Genomic DNA, 14799 nt, shown 5'->3' on the forward strand with positions numbered 1-14799 from the left:
CTAGGGTGATGGATTAGGAAGTCAGCCTTTGGATCCTATTGTTGATTCATCCTAGTCAGAGACAGCAAAGGGTTTGGGGGTTTTCTGCATGTTTATATTAAGGGTTAATGTTATGGCCCTACTGTCTACTCCAAAACGGATATGAATCTGTGTTGTATTGCTTCACAATGACCATTTGACTCCCTTTACAGGGTTGTGGAGTTGACAGGGGATGTGACTCCTGATATGAGGTCAATTGCCCAAGCTGACCTCATTGTTACTACACCAGAGAAGTGGGATGGGGTCAGCAGAAGCTGGCAGAACAGAAGCTATGTTCAAAAAGTTTCCATTCTCATCATAGATGAGATCCATCTGCTAGGTGAGCATCGTTTTCACCATTATTATTGCTGGAATTGAAGTGTGCTCTGGCATTGCGAGTTGAACTTTAAAGAATATTGATGTCTGTTTTCCTTTTCCTCCTTTCCTAGGGGATGAGAGAGGCCCTGTGCTGGAAGTTATTGTGTCTCGTACAAACTTCATCTCATCTCACACAGAAAAGCCTGTCAGAGTTGTTGGTTTGTCGACTGCATTAGCTAATGCCAGGGATCTTGCCGATTGGCTAAATATCAATCAGGTATGCAAAAGACATGAACGCCAGTTGTTTTTGAGAGGAGGAGCACTCTGGCATTGGTTTGGGGATAAAAACAACCTGAGGCATGAACAGTGAACCATTTATACATTTTCTCTTTAGATGGGGCTATTCAACTTCAGGCCATCAGTGCGCCCAGTTCCATTGGAAGTACACATTCACGGCTTCCCAGGCCAGCATTATTGTCCTCGTATGGCTAGCATGAACAAGCCAGCATTCCAGGGTATGCAACCAAAGATACAACTTTATTTTTATAAGTCTGTGATAGACAAATTGTATTATGTGTGTTGTTGTGTATCTTCTTGGTTTGCTTTAAGAAGAATGTTTGTTTGTTTGTTTTTTGTTTCAGCAACATTACCCAGCTTCAGGCATGTGTAGATGCTAGCACCACACATGTCAGTGGAACTTAAATGTATTTCAAACAGAATAATTGAAATCACTGTTCACATTTGACACTGTGTAAACATTTTTCTATTAATATTTTAAGATTTACAACATAAAACCTTTTGTGGTATTAATTCAGTAAGAGATTTGCTCCTCATGGAAGCATTAAAAAATTGCAAACAGAAGTTGCATGTCAAGCTAAGCTTGCATAATTCTGATTTCAGGGCAATAACCATAAACTTCAGAATTTTCAGTGTGCCCAAATATGTCTCTGTTTTCAATTCTTTATTCTTAAACTGGCAAGCGGGATAGATTTAAGAACCACCTTCATATTTTATTGAAACATGTTCTGTGTACGTTCCATAAGGAATATTTATTATATCAATTAAAAAGAAGTCCCCAAATAAATTTTGTTATGTGAACTGCTGTTGATTGTAAGGCGACAGTTGTGAGGTGACTTTTTAGCTGATCTAATTAGCCTTATGACAGAAACTAAGTATTGATTGGGGACTGGAGACCAATCTTGGCAGTTCAGATTATTTACACCTCAAGGAGGAGTATTGTAGAAAAACACTAATGAACAATAAATCTGTCCAGAGCTGTTCAGCTACACCTGTTCCAGAAGCAACAAAAATTCATTAGCTGTCAAGCTTTCTTTAGGCAATAGATATATTGATTTCTATATGAAGACACAATATTTACATTGTCTCCTATCATACTTATGTGTACATGCATTGGTTTCCATTTGCAGAAATGTTTTGCCATGATTTATCCTAAAATTAAGTGGAACCTCAGAAGACTGCATGAAGGGATAAAATCATTTTATATTCAGCAAATCCTTTAGCATTTAAACAAGTATGTGGTACATATTGATAGTATCTGAAACAGTAGCTTGGTGCTCTTAAAACTTTGGCTGATTGATCAAATTGCTATAGAAATTTGATTTATAGAGAGGTTTTCTTTACACTTGTTTGATATAATATGGTTGTGAATGTGTCAACATTTTCCTTTATAATCTCCATTTCACAGCCCATAAAATTTTGTTGCCAGCTGAAACTTTTCATGCTCAGCAAGAAAATACTTTAAAATAAAACTGGATTGTTTGGCTTGTCTGTTTTGGTATTCAAAGTGCAAAAGCACAACAAAACAATAATAAAAATACCAATTTAAGTCACAGGCAGTTTCCATTCAAATGAATCCATGGCTGATGATTGAAGGAAATACATTGCATTGTTCTGAATTTCTGGTTTTCCACAGCTATCCGGAGTCATTCTCCAGCCAAACCAGTTCTTATATTTGTATCATCCAGACGTCAGACTAGACTTACTGCTTTGGAGTTGATTGCTTTTTTGGCAACTGAGGATGATCCAAAACAGTGGCTAAATATGGATGAAAGAGAGGTATACATTTTCTGTTATTTGAATTAGAGGGATTTCTGGTTTTTCTCTTCTCTTCTCTTCTCTTCTCTTCCCTCCCTCCCAATTTCTTTTTACCACCCTTCCATTTTATTTGTTTGCTTTTTTTCTTCAACTTGACATCCTGGCATTCTATCTCACAACAGATCTCAAGGATAGACTAAACTTGCACAGTGTGCTCAACTTCTGCTTCCTTTAGATTCCCCCTTCACTGGGACAGGATGAAATCTTCCTGTAACAAATGAAGTAAGCCAGCATAGTATAGCTGTGATTTAGCAGCTGTGTGCTCCACCTACCAAAACCAAAAGGTAGCAGCAACTATGGAAGTTCGCCCTGCACTGCAGATGGCTGGGAGAGTTATTCCAGAATTTCTCATTTATATACATTCCAACGCCATCAACATTCCATAAGTCCCTGGAAGCTCACTGGTCCTTGCAGGGCTGCTTTTGGAGTGCTTAAATTTTCCATTTTATTTTAATTTACAAAGTTACACACTTCTCTGTGCCTAGGGAGTCTCCTGAGTTGGTAAAACTTGCTGCCCTCTTTATTTAGGCAGGGGCGGCGGGTCGTTTGCTTCAAAACTGATGATTTACCTCTGATGCTAAAATTGAGTGGTTGAATTCTCCCCAACCTGTCTTCACGTTTCATTGAGTGAAATGTTCTGAGCACCCTATTCTTAATATTGGTGCACGAAGGGTTAGACTTCAATTACTAGTTAGCTATGTTTTTTGTTGTTCTTAGGTGGCTTGTGGTGTGTTACACATGGTACTCTAGAAATCATATTCAATTGGCAAATAGCAACAAACGATTCAGATCACATATTCAGTATGGTCAAATTCTTAAGAATAAATTGTCACTTAACAGTTCCCATTTTGTGTTATGAAAATGACCTTGTATCTCTTAGCCATTTAGCTAAATGTCACATCTTCCCTTGAGCATTCTAAAAACTACAGAGTGTGTCCTTAGATGGTAATGTCTTTAAAATTTTAACTAAAGCAGTGTTAACTATAACTGTCATCAGTGGTTTAATGCAACAATGTTACTGGACATGTTTATTTTTAGGAAGGGTGTTTGACCTCCAAAGCCAAAGCATGCTTACTTGGGAGCAAGTCCCTGAGTTAAGTGAGGTTTGTTCTTTAATAAGGGCACTTGTGATTGCAAGCTTTGAGTGCTATAAATGTTGTTGTAAGCATTGGAACTTATGCTGCTTGCTGAGGTTTGGGTTTTAAAGAGACTAAGCAGAAGTATTTATTTAAAAGGTCCACAGACCGTTTGTTTGTTTGTTTGTTTGATAGGATATTAATTTGGGAAATTAAATCAATTTAAGAGGTATTTATGTAAAGGTGGTATGCGGTATAATGAGGAATGTGGTGTAATTGAAGGAGAATTAATTTGGAGCAGAACATGGGTGGGGAATTCACTGGGTTCATAAATGGATTGAAGAAGAACCATTTTAGAGATCTTCTGATTGGAGTGGGGGGGGGGGGACATTTTGCACAAGCTCAGAGAGAGACAGTGCCCAGGGTGTCTCAGGAATTTTGAGAACATTAGATGCAATCATATTCTTCCAATTCCAAGGTGTGAAAAAACTGCTCATCAGCACAACAGCACAAAAATGTTGACAATTAAGTTTGGCAATTGTGTAAAAGAGGAGGAGGGAAATTGTCAGGAGGATACTTGTGAAATTAAAACATCCCAGGGGTCCTGTTGCACCATAAAAGCAAATACAATTATTATTGCATAAGCCTTCTGTAAGCCATCATCAGCTGCATGAATTGTGCAGGTGTTGGATATTATTTATGCATGGGTGTACACACACTGATACCTAGCATTTCTATTCATAGCACATTTCAGTGTTCATACTGCTTCACGTACTTTCAACACCATCATAATCTTTACAACAGCCCTGTAACCTAGGCCAGTACAGTATTATTCCCACTATGTGCAGGTGGGCTGAAGGGTCCAATTCACATACAGTGTACAATACATTTTGTGAATGGCCATGCATCCCGTGGGAGCCATTTTGTGGCTGTGGCCATTATATTTCAGTGGGCCTTTCATTCTTATCCACAAAGCAAAGAGAAAACTCGACAAACTCTGTTTCAGTGCTGCTGCTTCCTCCTCTTCAATGAAACCTGAAGCTACATAAGAGAAAATGAAATAGAACAAAATTGCAAAGAAGATAACGTCAGGTTCACAATGGTTATTACTGATTTGACACCTTAAGTACTTAAGTTTGTATCTCCTGAGTTGCAAGTGATATAGGCCTTTAGGTTTTAACACATTCCTAAGGACAGGAAAAACTACTTGACAGGGTTTACAGTGCATTGGGAGAGCTTCCTTAATATCCAAACATTTTTAATACAGCACACGATCATCTGAATTGTACTGTAGCATAAGCAAGGAGAAAGAGGATTCATTGTGCAGATGTTGTTGATAAGAGAGAGGCTTATGTGATATCCACAGTGGCCATGGAAAAGAACTGATGGGGGCAAGATTTTTGAGTTGTGAGCTAATAAAATAGTTTCTGCTTTCGAATAGTTCTTAAAGTAGAGACTACTTAAGGACAATCAATTATCCAAAGGCAGTTAAGATTTAGGAAATGGCTGACAAACCTCCAGAAGCAATGCTAGTCTTAGAAAGATTTTTTAAATCAGTGGAAGGATTCTAGAAGCTTTGACATACAAGTTCATAGACATCTCTGAAAGCTGGTTGCCTTAAAAGCACCTTTTTGACTTTTCATTTATTTAGGTGTTTTGAAGCCAAGTGATCTGCTTTTACCAAATTCTTCTTCAATTACAATTTTAGATGTAAATTATTTAGGCTAGAAGGTGGTTAATAGCTGTCTTATTGAACAGATGCAAGTTATTTGGCCCCCATGAAAAGTTTCTACCTTCTACTTTTCCACTGAGCCAGTCCTCAGAAAAGTTTCTACCTTCCACTTTTCCACTGAGCCAGTCCTCAGAAAAGTTTCTACCTTCCACTTTTCCACTGAGCCAGTCCTCAGAAAAGTTTCTACCTTCTACTTTTCCACTGAGCCAGTCCTCAGAAAAGTTTCTACCTTCCACTTTTCCACTGAGCCAGTCCTTAGAAAATCACTGTACGGCAGCAGTAAGTCAGGATAAAAACCTTGGCAGGCCAGATGTGGTCTGTAGGCTTTAATGTTTTCTGTTATTGTTCTAAAGTCTCCTCTTCTTCCATCTTGGTTGTGAGAGTTCATGTAAACAATGTTATTGCAGAGCATCAGTACCTCCTGGGAGGGTAAATAAATTTGTAGATTCAGTATCTTCTTCAGGACAGACCTCATTTGGCATAGTTATTTCAGACTGATGGACAGAAATAAGGTTCCTAAAGCAAAATATACATCAGAAGGCTCAGTTTAGTCAGAATCAAGTATACACTTCCAGAGATAATGCTAAGTACATTATTCCTGGTAAATGAGCCACCATAGCTTCTAGAGGGCTGTGACAATTTGTGTCCTGGGCTTTTTATACTTATCTACCCATGTACTATCTGAAACCAAAGGGGCTGTTTGCCAGATATGAATATATTGGCATTATTTTCAGCTCTCCTACCCCACTACAGGTGCTGGGAGCAATTGTAGGAGATGACTAATACTGTCACTTTTTAAATCCCAGTTGATTAATCCAGGTCAGTTGCCTTTTATTTCATTCTTTTTAAGAAAACTCTTCAGCTAATGATTGTAGACGAAGCTGCCCATTCAACACAAGGCCTGAAACACCCATATGTCATGCTGTCCCATTCTGAGAATATCCTGTGTAGTCTGTTACATGCTAGAGCACAAAAGAGATCGTAAATTGCTAGGCGGGTCACCAGTTTGAGCAGTCCAGGCTATCCTGACAATATGACAGATATAGCAGAGACAGCCTTATGTAAGTGTTACTCATGTATACCAGCTAGAGTGGAATGGCACTTTTAGCTTTGCTCCAACATCGGCTCATCTTTCTTAAAGAACTGTGTGTTTTGTGTGACTGTCTTGCCTGTATAAAAAAGCAAATGTGTGAGGTTCTCTTCTGGCGTGAGGGCTTTGTGCCCCTGGGAGCCCCCTACAAATGAGGAGGTGCTCACACATTTGCTTTTTGTGTGTCCCCACACTGGTTTGTATTTGTGTTCCCTACACACAAGTAACACATGCTTAGGTCATAGTAACCAAAGCCAGATGCAAGTGAGCAATGTGCTCACAGTACTGAGAACAAACTTTGGTGCCTCGCATTCTTACATCAAGGGAAACAGTCATATTTTTTTCTGTTTAACGGGTCTATGGCAGTTTCCCTGAAGATTCATGTTTTGAAAGCAATAGTAGTATAGCCTCACTAGACACAGTAGTGTGATTTGCTTTGCTTTTAATGTATTTAATCACAAGGTTTAGTTCCTTGTGATTGATCAGTGTAGGTGAAACAAAACTAAGGAGATTTATTTATAGGGTGTATGTAACTCCTAAACTGCAAAGAGGGCATCCAACAGATTCAGTCCTGTGTAAAGTACGGTATTGTGCCAAGTACCTAGGAAAGATCCTGTTGAAAACAAGCTAGTTCCTGTGACAAATGTAAAAAGTGCAACATACTAAATTAGTATTTTCTTGGATTTGGTTCTCTTTACTATAGTCTGAAATTTTAACGGATGAGACTCATGAGGAGAAGGGAAATCTATTAGTGGTATGTGGCTTTTAAACTACAATTGCAACTTCTTTCCACAGTGTATTTAGTACTGTAAACATCTACAGCTTGTTAAGATTGTACTACAGCTAATTTAATAAAGCTAATGTAGCATCTTTTAAACAATGACGTTTAATAACACTTAGGAAGGCCTCATCCAATTCCTGCTAAGAACATTGAAAAGACTACCACACAAAGTGTGGAAGGGGATGGAGGCCTTTATAGCTTCTGAACAGGAAACTGCATGTTCAGCTGTGAATATGAAGCAAAATGTGTGTGCATGTATACAGAGGAATATGCTTCCTATATAGATCTAAAAATAGAAGTTTAAAAAACTGCTCTGTTTAGAGAGTGTCACGAGAGTGTCAAGCATATCCTTTTGCTTCTAACATTCATATCAATAACTTAATATTTTCAATATGATTTTCAAAGAAAGAAAAATAGAGTGGTTTTGAACATGTTGTGACAGCTCTCTCTCTCCAATTTTAAAGGCAATGTTAAGGCAATCTCTAGTTTGTGGGTGAAATTAATGCTGCTTCTCTGTTCACAAAATGTATTTTGATCCATCAGAAAGAGAGAAAGAAAGGTGATTATCTCTCATTGTCCCTTCTGTCTGCAGGCCCTCTACCACCACTTGCTGGAAAGTACCCCAACCCTTTGGAACAGATTTTTTGGGGGTGCAAAGGTCTGCAGCGTGGAGGGAATTTGGGGCAAATAGCCTCCCCTTTTCTTACATTAGTAAATGTCTCTACTAGATCAAAAGCCATTTCACAAGCAGAATGGCAGCACTGGATTTCACCCAAATATATTTCTTTAATCATTTCTTCTTGGGGCTTTTAATATTCTGAAACAAATAGGTTTGGGTTGGATGAAGGCATGCCCTTCCACAAGTCGAAAAGCTCTTTCCATTTGCAGAAGAGATTCTGATTCAGCAAAGGCTGCCACAACAGGAAGGAGGGAAATGATTTCTGCAGCCCACATCACTGGCTCCTATTCTGTTCCACGGGGTCCCCTAACCATTTGGAGCAGCTTTTTGGTGAGCAGAGGAAAAAGAAGAATTGGGGGGGGGGGGCTCCCTTTCCTTGAGTCAGGAGGTGTCCCTTGAGCAGAACTCCACTAACAGGAAACCTGGACACCTGTCTTTGTAAAATAATGTCAACTGCTCCTATTTTAAACCCAGTATTTTTTTAGCTAAGCTTTCACCTTATTTTTTTAATTTCTAAAATTCTAGTCATTTGTATTAAGATTGCGTATGTGTTTCTTGTTTACATGTATTTATCCTGCCTTCCTCCCCCCCCCCCCCCAAAGATCTTAGGGCGAGATACATATTTTATCTTCACAACAACCCTGTAAGGTAGATTAGACTGAAAAATAGTAACTGGCGGAAAGTCACCCAGGAAAATTCGTGGCTGAGTGGGGATTTGAGTAGACACCTCCCAGATCAAGCCCTACTCGGTATCCACTGTTGCTGCATGGATGGTGCTTAGAATGAGGCATACCAACATAATGTGTGGGCTGAATCCGTGTAGTGGGGGACCTTTCTCAGGATTTGCAGAGCCTCTTCCTTCTGCAGTGTTGTGCTTTTTCATTTAAAAAAAAAAATGCCATTTAACTTTTAACTCAGCAGCACTTTAACTAAACTCAACATCTGTGCCAGATGTGAAATGTGTAATTATATTTTCTTTTAAAGACTTCATAACTTTCCTGGTTCTTTTGTTCAGCCCATCTTTCTTTCTTTTTTACCAGCCATTTCAGACAATCGATAAGCATTATGCAGTGGCATATGGTCTGGGTCTGATGTGCTTTGAAAAGGGTACAGAGTACTAATAATGAGGATTCTGCGAAAATGGGAAAACCAGGGCGGCAGATATGCTTTGAGAAAGTATGGGGTTTTAGCATCTTGAAACAATATATCACACTCAAAGGGACAGAATTGGGCTGCACAATCTGTTAGCTCATTCTTGTCCAATCTGGTCTCCTCCTTTCTTTTGGAGCCAGTGTTGTCATCAACTTGCTGAATTATACCCTGACTGGAATGAATTTCAGACTCAGGGTAATGTATCTACTTAAATGGAATTCTATCTTTCTACGAAAAGCTTTTTAGGTATAATAAATTTTTTAAAATATATTTTTAAACCCTGGTAACGTTAAATTGTTCAGAATTTTACATGTGAGGAAGGAGTGAGAGAGAAAAGACAGTGTTTTAGTCTGAGAAAATTCTTTCTGGTGTTGTCATGAGATTTTTTCCCGCTCCTTGCAACTTTTTTTTGTAAAAAAAAATGTTATTTATGTTACAAAAGGAATCTTAAGTGCATCTTTCAAAGATAACTTTTACATGGCACATTCATTGTTAAATTATATAACATGACGGCTATACTTTTTTCGGAGTTTAAAAATCAACAGGTCACATCAGAGTGGGTTGGATCTCTTATTATTAAAACAATAATAACCAGCCCACTTCAAATTAGCAAACCTTAGCTGAGCGACTGAAAACAGAGTTTTCTTGCTGCTTCAAATTAATTTTGATAACAAATGCATCTGGTAAACGTACTGTGCCTTTTCATGGTTAACACTTGTTCATGCTTTCCAAAGAGCTGTTATGTACGCGTGTTAATGTGTACACATTCCCTTGACAGGTTTTTCTTTTGGCAGTGATGTCTTGAGCAAAGCTAGAAAAATCATTAAAGTTTGCTTCATGCTTGAGATGGGCAGTTTGCAGACATCTTGCACTGATAGCCATCTCCGAGGTTTCACCAGAGCTATTATCTCAGCGTAGTTGATCTGGCAATTGTCCTTCCAGCATTCCTCATGTTTTGTCGTATTTTATAAGGTGAATGGAATATGCATGCAAAAATAGACTCCAGGAAAGTGGTTTTCCAGAAAACAAATTGTCGTTAAGAATTTTTAAAGCTGTGGAATGTGCTTCTGGGTAAAATAGGTGTTTGGAGTTTTTTATTGCGCTGATTTATGTGAAAGTGAGGGGGGTCTGCTAAAAATGGCCAAGATTCCCCGCTGCTAGAATGACAGGCTCACAGTGCATATGCCAGCACTCCTGCTAAGGGTCCTTTAGTTTTGCTGTGTTAAATTACACAGCTTTGCAGGTATAGCTAACAGCACGGCAGGACATTGCTTTAGTACAAAGGCAGTGGGCGGATTGGGAGGGGATGAATAACATCAGCAGCACAGCAAACGGTAAGAACTTCCTCTGTGAATAAATGTCCAGCAGTGTAATGGGGAGAAACGTTCTGTGCTTAAAACTTTGATAACAACCAGGAGGGGAAGTATAAAGTTGATTGGCCAAAGTGAACAAGAAAACAATTTCATGTTTTTATATTTCTTGGAGGTCTGAGCATTTCACTGATGTTGAGCTAGAATAAATAGCACTATAACTACACTGCCGCAGGTCTTGCAACATAAGCCAACGTTAAAAGGGATGTGGCTGATCTGTGCAATGTTCCCTACTTATAAATACAATGAATATACACACTATGTATACTTGATCCTTTTAAATATCATTGCAAGTCATGTTTTCCTCCCAAACAGTGAACCAAATGTTTTAGCTACAGGACCCCAATTGTGGGGCAGGCAGTTTACAATGACTGGCTCCTAGCTCAAAAAGTTGTTTGCAAATCAAAGGTTTTGATTAAACTCTCCCATTGATATGTTGGCTCTTAGACACAAAGCTTATTTTACTTCTTGGAACAGTGATTAGAAGTCTCAAAGGAATTCATACCCCATACACACAAACCCCACACAAAAAATCAGTTGTTGCTCCTTTACAGAAAACTGAGGGCTCTCTTTATCATCTAATATAAAATAGTGTCTTTGTTTAAGATGTATGTTAAAGACGGCCTCACTTTTATTCTTCTACCGTTGCATTTATCTCCATGCACTGTATTCATTCATTCTACTCATCCAGCTGAGCTTCTGTAAATATATGATTTCCTTATGTTTCCATCCTATACTCTGGTGCACACATCAAACTTTCATTTTCCAGTGATTTACAATACGCATTTGGGTAGCAGCGTCTATCCTTGGGCTGATCTAGGAGCTTTCCTCAGATCATGTAAATTGGCAGCAAGCAGAACCAAAACATCACTTCAGAAAACTGGATTCCCTGTTGTGCATCATTGTCAGATCATTGTTGTGGGATTTACATTATATTTGGCTCTTTGGGCTTGACAAACTAGTCTAAATAGGTGAGATATGAATAGATTGTATTAATTTTTACAAGTATACAGTAATATTGGTATTACCTGTTGACATGATACAAGTTACCATTTACTCAAATTTTTAAAAAGAAAAACAGATATGTTTTGATGTTTAGAAGTTGTTGGTGTTTATTAAAGGCCCCAAGGTCAGTCCCTGGCACCTCTAGATAAGGCACCAAAAGACTTGCATCTGAAAACCTGGAGAGCTTCTGCCAGCCAGTGCAGAAATAATACTGGATTATTTATATACAATACTGGTTTTACTTGATATAAGACAGTTTCATGAAGGATGGTTTTTTTTCTTTTTTATTGAGATTTTTTTGTTAAGTGACAAATGGCAAATAGCATAGCAAGAATAATAGAAGGTACAACATTTCCTTTTACAAAAACAATTTACAGACATCTTTACAATGTCTATGCTCTTTGAATTAAAGGATTGGTCTCTTACAATACCAAGGTGCCCAACAGTAGATATAGTTCAGCATTTTTCTGTGCTTTATAGTAGCAACATGCAATAAATGGGCTCCTTTTTTCAATGAATTGATCATCAATTTGTCTCCCTTCTCATATTTTGAGAATATTGTTTAGTTTGTACAATTGAACGCTATCCCATACTCTTACCATCCAGTTGCCCAGTATTGGCACATTAATTTTTTTCAACTTAGAGTGTTATTGGAGACTAATACTAACAGTTAGTTGAACTGTATGGGTGATGTTAAGCTAGATTTTATTCAGAGTAGATCCACTGAAATTAATGGACCTACCACAGCTATGCTCATTAATTTCAATGGGTCTACTCTGAATTAAAGTTAGTTGAATACCACCCTGTGTTTCTATAACTATTTATGAAAGGTTTATTAAAATGTAAAACTGTTATACCGTGTGGCTATTTTAAAAGGCCATGAACCAAAGAGCATGCCACTTTCACTATGCCACTCACATTATTTCCAGACAGCACATCTTATGCTGCATTGAAAAATGTTTCTGATGCTTGCCCAAGTTTGAAGCAGGTTGTGAGATACCATGGAGGAGTGCTTTCCAAAGAAGGCAATTCAGAAGGCCCACCTTGAGGGTTTCTACATGCACACCTTTGCATCAGTATGCAAATATGTACTGCTTGAATAATCCTTTTATAATTTCAAAAGCAGTATGAAACTCATGGGGGGTTTGCTTTCTGAAAGTTACCGTGTTTTTCCATGTAAAAGACGCCCCCATGTGTAAGACGAGCCCTAATTTTTTTTAACCCGAAATTTAGAAATTAAATTGCTTAGCTTTTTTTGGGGGGTGGGGGAGGTCACTTCCGCCAATCACTGACCCGCCTGCCCACCATTGCCGATCACTTGCCACAGCCACTGCCAATCGCACACCTCTCTGCAGCCACCAATTGTCTGCCCACTCGCAGCCACCAACAGCCCACTTGCCGCAGCCGCCAATTGCTTGCCCGCCTCACCACAGCCACCAATCACCTGCCCAGTTGCCGCAGCCAATCGCCAGCAGGCCTTGCTGCAGTTACCAATCACTCGCCCAATCGCCGCTGCCAATCTCCTGCTTGCTGCTGCCATTAATCGCATGTCCCCCCTCTGCATTCACTATCCATGTATAAGCCAACATCCAATTTTTGCCTATTTTTTTAAAGCAAAAAGTATTGTCTTATACACGGGAAAATACGGTATATTAATAATATGTGGAGTGCATTATAAAGGTGGCTATAGCTTATTGCTCCCCTCCTCTTCCTGATGCTTCTCTATTTGCTTGCTTCTGTGAATTCCTTAATGAAGAGACTGTCTTTTTCCTTTGTTTACTAGTAAGACTGTATAGTGTATTGATAAGTATTTACTAATGTCGTTTTGCTGGGGGGAAATGTTCTGAAAGATTCTTAGATTAATCCTTTTTTTGTTGTTATTGCAGATGAGTGTCATCATAGGAACAATCAGAGAGTCCAATCTCAAACTGACCCTTGCTTTTGGAATAGGCATCCACCATGCTGGCCTACATGAACGAGACAGAAAAACTGTTGAAGAGTTATTTGTGAATTGCAAAATCCAAGTATGCTTGTTCTGTAATATTATACTAAGATGTTCTTATTCATTTCTTAAACTTCTGTTTACTTCACACAGAGGTCCTTTATATATTTTTAATCTTGTATCTTTTTCTTTTTAGGTCCTTATTGCTACTAGCACGTTAGCCTGGGGTGTCAATTTTCCAGCGCATTTAGTAATTGTTAAAGGGACGGAATTTTATGATGGAAAAACAAGGCGTTATGTTGATTACCCAATTACAGGTATTGTCAGAAGTCACAAAACTCTTAGAAAAAATACATGTTATAATTAACTACTGATATCCATGAACATGGAATTTAAATATGGAAGCTGAACTAGAGCTGTCATATCTTTTGTTCAGTTTCTTTAGCAATAGCTTTAGCTGTGCTTTGAGAATACTGAATTGGAATAATTGAGTGGAATTTGATAGCAAAGAACAATATCTGAGAAGAGAGAACAAATCAGGAGGGTGTGGTAAAACATATTTTTTTAAGTCACTATTGAACAAACATACCGTAAAAAGCATACAAGCAAATGATATATAGCTTATTAGGTATATTATATGGGTGAATACTAATCTGTTCTTAATTAACTTGCCTTATTTAATTGTTTAATCTCAAAACATATGAGAGTAGCCAGGCATTTAGTTTCAGTTTCTTACCTGCAACATTGCAGGTTAGATGGGGAATACTTGTCATTGTTTTGATTTCAGCATTGCTTCATAAAAAAAATTATCAGCATAAAACTACTCAAATGGGAACAGAGAAGTATATTAGGAGAAGGCCAGTCCAGTACCTTTACCCTAGGATACCACTGAAAAAGAGTATAGGAAACTATGTGAACTGATATAGCTCAGGGGTAGAGTCCATGCTTTGCACACAGATGTGCTATCTCCACTTTAAAAGTATCTCAGACAGCAGAGCTGGGTCTTAAATATAAGGATATTTCATATATTTGTATGCTAGACTTGTCAGTTTTGTATCAGTCATGTGGAACAAAGGCTATTTGAGGTGAGGCGTCTTGCTAAAGCATTTGGATGGGGTGTTTGGGAGCATTGAAACAAGATTGCCAAACCTCATTTTATTGAGACTTTGCAAAATCAAAGTTCAACTTTCAGATACGAGTGTGTAGCCAGATGTTGCAAATAAACATATTTTCTGGTCCTTTTTCCAGTTTAAATATTCATATATCTTTTAATCAATATTTATGCTATTTATAAGGGTGGTGCTATATCTGAACATTTGCCTCAATATAAAAAAAAGTACTCTACAGTGTGCTGAATGTTGTCATCAATTTACACTTGCAGATGTTCTTCAGATGATGGGACGTGCTGGGAGGCCTCAGTTTGATGATCAAGGAAAAGCAGTGATTCTGGTTCATGACATCAAGAAAGACTTCTACAAAAAATTTCTTTATGAGCCTTTCCCAGTAGAATCAAGGTAAAAA

At 38.3% G+C, this 14799-nt stretch overlaps 1 protein-coding gene across 2 annotated transcripts in view; it reads left to right on the forward strand.

Moving 5' to 3' along the window:
* Window positions 1-14799, forward strand: part of ASCC3 (activating signal cointegrator 1 complex subunit 3) — a 199323-nt gene that overhangs the window by 128933 nt on the left and 55591 nt on the right. For both annotated transcript variants that reach the window (XM_083433415.1, XM_083433414.1), the window contains exons 27-33: window positions 192-358; window positions 468-613; window positions 731-851; window positions 2270-2412; window positions 13223-13360; window positions 13475-13595; window positions 14660-14792. In XM_083433415.1, the coding sequence (XP_083289541.1) occupies window positions 192-358; window positions 468-613; window positions 731-851; window positions 2270-2412; window positions 13223-13360; window positions 13475-13595; window positions 14660-14792 (969 nt within the window). The remainder of the gene's footprint in view (window positions 1-191; window positions 359-467; window positions 614-730; window positions 852-2269; window positions 2413-13222; window positions 13361-13474; window positions 13596-14659; window positions 14793-14799) is intronic.

The sequence above is a fragment of the Podarcis tiliguerta genome (genome assembly GCF_965153285.1).
Source record: "Podarcis tiliguerta genome assembly, chromosome: 3".
Taxonomy (NCBI): Eukaryota; Metazoa; Chordata; class Lepidosauria; order Squamata; family Lacertidae; genus Podarcis; species Podarcis tiliguerta.